The 6,000-nt window shown below is 40.9% G+C and overlaps 1 protein-coding gene across 4 annotated transcripts in view; it reads left to right on the top strand.

Annotated features, from left to right (window-relative positions):
* Positions 1-814: 814 nt before the first annotated feature.
* Positions 815-6,000, top strand: part of STK3 (serine/threonine kinase 3) — a 72,457-nt gene continuing 67,271 nt past the window's right edge. For 3 of the 4 annotated variants that reach the window (XM_087931539.1, XM_087931537.1, XM_087931538.1), the window contains exon 1: positions 815-1,099. In XM_087931539.1, the coding sequence (XP_087787665.1) occupies positions 1,077-1,099 (23 nt within the window). In that variant the 5' untranslated portion in view covers positions 815-1,076. The remainder of the gene's footprint in view (positions 1,100-6,000) is intronic. The other variant, XM_087931540.1, reaches the window with a different exon arrangement.

Genomic DNA, 6,000 nt, shown 5'->3' with positions numbered 1-6,000 from the left:
GAAGAGAGAAATATGGGATAAAACAGGTGGAGTGTGTGTGGGAGAAACAATGTCCCCAAAACTAGGAAATAGACAAAAAGATTAGCTCTGCAGTTTTTGCTTAAAAGTTGCAAATCTGCAAGGATCTGGTAAATGACAGCTTATATTGTTGAAATACATTGTACATGCAGGTTTTCTTCAATATACAGGGTTAAATCGAAAGGACTTGCGATTATGACACTGGTTTTGAACAACTCTAGGGCAGTGTTTTTTCCCCCCCAACCTTGGCAACTTTAAGCTGGCTGAGAAATTCTGGGAATTGAAATCCACACGGTTGAGAAACATAGACCTAGGTTAAAATGCGTCTGGCTATTTTGAGTTCAGTGGGTTGTGTGAATGAATCTAGAGGTCTGGATGAATTCAGGGAAGCATGGTTCAGTAAACCAAGGGTTACTGTGTCGCGCAAACACGCCGCTTCCTCAGAAGTGATAAATACTACTCTGCAAAGAATTCACTTGCTCATAATGATAACTAAACGCCCTAAACCGGCGCAGACTAATAAAAACTACACAACCCAAGATGCATCCTTCTGCGAAGGCACCTCATTGGCGCGGCGCATGATGGGGCAAAGAAGACCTTTCTCCTCCGCGGTCCTCTGCCCATGACGTCACACCAACTCCCTCGCCGGCCGCTATAGCATTGCAACCACGCAGTTTCTCTCGGGCCGAAACAACTTTCTTTTCCGTCTTCTCCGGAGTTCCGGCTGGCACTTGGAAAGACCAATGCGCGTTTTGGATCCGCGCGTTCTCCGCCAATTGGAGGACTGGGGGGGCGGTATTTCTGGAGTAGCCCATCGACCGCTCAGCTGAGTATTGGAGTCCGACAACGGCCCCCTGGGAGAGGAGGCGTGCTTGGCTTTTTTTTTTTTTTAAAGGGCCAGTAGCGGAAGAAAGTTGCGGGCAGAGTTTCCTGAGGGGTGGGGTGGGTGCTGCTTCTTCGGGCTCCCTGATTGGTCCTTGTCCGGCCCCTTCAGGGTTAGCAAGCAGAGCGCCGCGCCTTGGTTGGGGCCGACCGTCTGGGCAGCCTCTGGCCGCAGAATGGAGCAGGCAGCGCCTAAAAGGTAACGGTCAGGGCCTCCCCTCCGTTCCCGGGAGACTGAGGCGGCGGCGGCGGCGGCGGCAGCAGCAGCAGCGAGGTTTATTTTGGGCGGAAGGAAGAAGGCCGGTGTAGGCCGCGTGCCCCGCAGTCCGCCGCTCCTCGAAGCCTGGAGTCCCCGGACATCCGGCAGGCCTCCCGGCTTGAGGTGTTCCCTCGCCTTTGGTTCACCCCTCGGCGCTTGTAGGGGGCGTGAGGGGGCGGCTCATCCGCCCTATTTCTGGATGGCACCGAAGGGAGGCTTTCCCAGCCTTTCTCAGCGGGATGCCTAGAGGAGATGGGAGTTGTAGTCCCATAGATTAGAGAGCATTCCTGACTGGCTAGAGGAGATGGGAGTTGTAGTCCCATAGATTGGAGGGCATTCCTGGCTGGCTAGAGATGGGAGTTGTAGTTCCATAGATTGGAGGGCTTTCCTCCTGGGATAAGGCTGTTTTACGTGTAAAGAAACCCTTAATGCACAACCCTTGGAGAGAAATGGACTTTTCTTGTTCCCACATACACATGTAGTATGTGGCTGTGTGAGGTTTACCTGCCTGCTTTCTTAGGGAAAATACTGTAAATTACTCACTTAGCATTCCTTAATCATTCAGTCCTTAGTATGGCAGTGTGATTACATTGATTATGTGCCATCACGTCGTTTTGACTCCTAGTAACCACATAGATTTTCTCCTTGATAATAGTATCCATAACCCTTACGTCTCTTATGTCTCCCAATGCTCCCATTGCCATTGAAACTGAATCTATCCACCTTGCTGTTGGTTGTCCTCTTTTTTTCTTTCCTCCATCCTTCCCAACAGTACATCTTTCCAGAGAGCTGGATTTTTGCATAATGTGTCCCAAATAAGGTAATTTGAGCCTGGCCCTTTGTATGGCAGTAAAATTATATGGAAGCTTCAACATACCGTTAATATGTCCTTGGTGTGCACTGTGTTGTGCTTAAGCCCACACAGAAATAAAGACCTCCCACCAGCCCTAATCCTAGTTTGGTAGTAATGGGACAAGAAATATGAAATATGTATTCATACTGCCCACGTAAGACCTCTCTGCTGGTTCCTCCCTGGGGCAGAGAATATGCCCCCAATGGTTCTCTGGTAAATGACCACCAGTAAGGCATTTGACTCCGTCTTCATGAAAGTATATGAAAATAGAAACTTGGGAAATCTGTGCATGTTGGTATTACCACAATGGGTTTTGAAAATATGTGCTTGAAATGGACAATGGCAGAAGACTGTGGCTTAAATTGTGTTTTTGTTCACATTAAATTGTTACAATACATTTACAAGGGCTGTAGTTGAGAAGTTGCTCAGTCATGAAATAGTGAACTTTTGAATAATGCAAACATAGTTTTAGAAGCAGTATTCTACATATACATAAACATTGCATTTGCAAAATATTTTCAGAAAAAAGAGTATTTTAAATCATCTATATTGTATTATCAATATAATATTATCATCTCCTTGAAAGGAGTGTCAGTGATTGGAGGTACATGTACAAGAGGGGGATTCAAAACTAATTCAAGTAAAACATGCAGTAAGTCATTAAAGATTAAGAGTTTTAAAATTATAAATAACACATAATGCCTGTAAACATATAAACAATCTTCTTGAAAGGGTGAGCTATTTCTATCATAGTGGGATGTACGCTCTTTGATAGAATGACTGGTGGCACTTAAGAAAATAATTTATATATTGAGTTTCCATATTGTTATGCAACTACACTAAAAAGGAAGTTGATATTAGTGGGTGTGCTTAATGTTTTTTTTATCCTGTGCTGCTTAGGTTAATGAATGTATTAAATCTTTAAGCTGGCCATGATTCAGCACCTACAGCTCTTTTTTTCTGTCATTTTAGATTTAGATTAAATTCCAATTTCCTCACCTCCAGAAATTGTCATCCTGTTTATTTTTCCATTTGTAAATTATATGAGCCCAGACTATATAGTTATTGGAACTTTCCTTTGGAATCTTTCTGACGCAGCCTGTCTTTTACAGTACCACCTATTTCATTTAAAACTGCTTGAAAACATCATGGTGCGAAATTAACTAGTCTGGATAGCCATCATGTTGTTCCTTCTCTTCTTTCTTTACCTGGATGTTTTTCTGTTCCTGGTAAGAATTAAGAGTTTCTACCTTCAGCTGAGCCTTGTAGTTGAGCACTAGCTTAGTTGGCCAGAAATTCCATGCAGGTGAATGAATGAGCTGTTGGAAGAGGGACTCCAATACCAAGGAGGTGCTAGAAAAACAAGACCATTTCATTTGTGTTCAGCATGATGCTATATATAATACAGCTTTTATTCCTGTTTTAGCCTTCAGTAATTTAATAGAATCTCTATGGGTTCCTTCTTAAGTTTATCTTTTTCTTTCAACTGGACTAGTATGCTTCTGAACGGAAGTTGTAGGATACCCAGTGTTAGCTTTATGACATGCGTGACCATATCAAGTATTTGTTGCTATTTAATTTGAGAAAAAGATGAGATAATGAGCAAAATATAATTTTTGACTCTAAAAATTATATGCTCTTTTAGTACAGTAGGCTATATACAAGTTTTGTATATTCAAGCATTGAAATCACACCCTTGTGCAAATGTACACTGCACTAAAAATAGGAATAACATTGTTAAACCTAAACCAAAGTAGCACATAAAATATACTATTAGCGTGAATCCTCATAACCATATATGGTATCTAACTTCTGAGCATATGAATATTCCCAAGGAAAAAAGAGGATGTTCACATGCAGAGGTATTTGTTGTTTCTTTCTTCAAAGCTGTTTTATTGGAGTAAATATGAACATTACCTTGATTACAAATTGGAAAAGAGGTTTTCAATATAAAGTCTTATAAAATATAAGCACAGATTAAGAACCAGCAGTCTTTGGAGACATAAAGAAGCAGTGATGAATGTTTGGGCTGAATGGCTGTGGTCTAGTTTTATTTGTCCTGATATTCTGGTAGCAACTGTGTGATATTTTCAGGGGCAGAGGGAGCTGCTTTGTGATGTACTTCTGGGCAGTTCACAGCAGTTAATCTGGTCTGACTGAGCTCTTGATTAGGACTTGTCAACTGATATCTGATTAATCCATGTTACAGGCATCCAAAGAAGTTGGTTCCTGATTGATTTCTCATCTTTAATGTATAGTGATTATTCCAGAGAAGTATTAATAAGTCAGATTTCCGCCTTATATGTCATAATAGTAGGACAAATCAAGACCATGTTGATAAATCTAAATACATCTGTCCAGTTCACAAACATCTTTAAAATCTCAATAAATATTATTTCAAACTAGGGAGTTTGCACTAATAACTGGAAGTTTTTACATTTACATTTCTAACTTCAAAAACCTGAATAATATTATTCAATAACTTTTCTATGCTCAGAAAAAAATACTTGAAAATTCCCACATGTATATATTCTCCTCCTCCTTCTCTTCCTCTTCTTCCTCCATCTCCGCCTCCTTTATTCCATTGTGTAATGTGTCTTGGGTATCTGCACAGGATACAGAAAAATATTTTTTTTCTTTAATTGGCAATAAAGATGATTTCAGACATTGCAATAAAGGACAGCTATGTATGCCTATTTAAAAATGAATTCCATTAAGTCATGTAGGATATTCTCAGAATGCTTTTTGCAAAAGTGTTGTTATTGCTTGTTGAGCAAGAAAATAATAACAATTCCTGCCTTATAGATTCTACCAGGGTGACTGAGTCAGTTGCTTTCATTCAGTTTTAGGAAGAAGGTTATGGTAAACCATTTCTGCAAATGCTATCAAGAAAAGTTCAAAGAGTTGTCTGTGCACACATGCATGTATGCACACAAAATAAAACAAAACTAATTGAACATATGATAATTTGAGTTTCCTTTTCCCCATCTGATAAATTACTATAGCATCTGCGCTACATAAATTTTTAACAGACCTGGAATTCAGGATAGAATTCAACTGTTGGACTTCTTGCAAACTAAATACAAACTTAAACTGGAGAGACCTTAGAATAGCTTATTTTAAGTGATGATTCAGAGATACAGTATTTCTTCTAATTCCATGATGGCAAACCTATGGCACGCGTGCCAGAGGTGGCATGCAGAGCCCTCTCTCTGGGCATGGAGCTATTTCCCCAGCTCAGCTTTGCGCTTCCACCAGCAAGCTGGTCTTCTGGTTTCTGCTGCGCATGCACAAGGGGGTGGGGGGCACACATGGAGGCAGTGCATGCATGCGTGGGGGTGGGCTGCACACGGGGCCACATGTATGCAAGGGGTGGGGGGGATCACGTGTGCGGGGAGGCGAGGTGCATGTGCAGGGCGCGCACATGCATTGCATTTTGGGGATGTGCACAAGTGCGCGCTTTAGGCACTTGGTGCCAAAAAAGTTAGCCATTACTGTATCTAGTTCATGGGTGTAATAATGTTATAATCTAAGAAAACAAACACAAATGTTACTTTGTATGCTTCTTGAAATGTATCACATAGGTCATAGTTTATCCCTTTTATATTTTGCCATGTAAATATTCTTATCAGTCTTGAGCTATACTGCCTTGGGATTAGTTTTGTCTTGTTTATGTGAGATCAAACAGTTTTTCAAAGCTCTGTATGTGAGAGATGTACGATTTCTAATGAATGACAAATAAATACAAATTTTAAGTGTTACAAATGATGATGAATGATAGTGGACTAATTTCTGTGTTAGAATTTGTAACATATATATGGAAAAGGACACAACTTAATTTTAGCTTATATTGTGCTCCAATCCATGTGGGATTCTGAGCAGCTTGCCTTATGATAGACGTTGATAAATAATATCAAGGAGAAAGCAAAAATATCTTAGGGAACAAACAACCACATTCCACCCTGTAACAGACATGTGCCCCTCATTT

This window comes from Pseudonaja textilis, chromosome 3, assembly GCF_049901715.1.
Source record: "Pseudonaja textilis isolate UNSWEBS1 chromosome 3, rPseTex1.2, whole genome shotgun sequence".
Taxonomy (NCBI): Eukaryota; Metazoa; Chordata; class Lepidosauria; order Squamata; family Elapidae; genus Pseudonaja; species Pseudonaja textilis.
The sequence above is the reverse complement of the archived record's forward strand: the minus strand, read 5'-3'. Positions and strand labels throughout refer to the sequence as shown.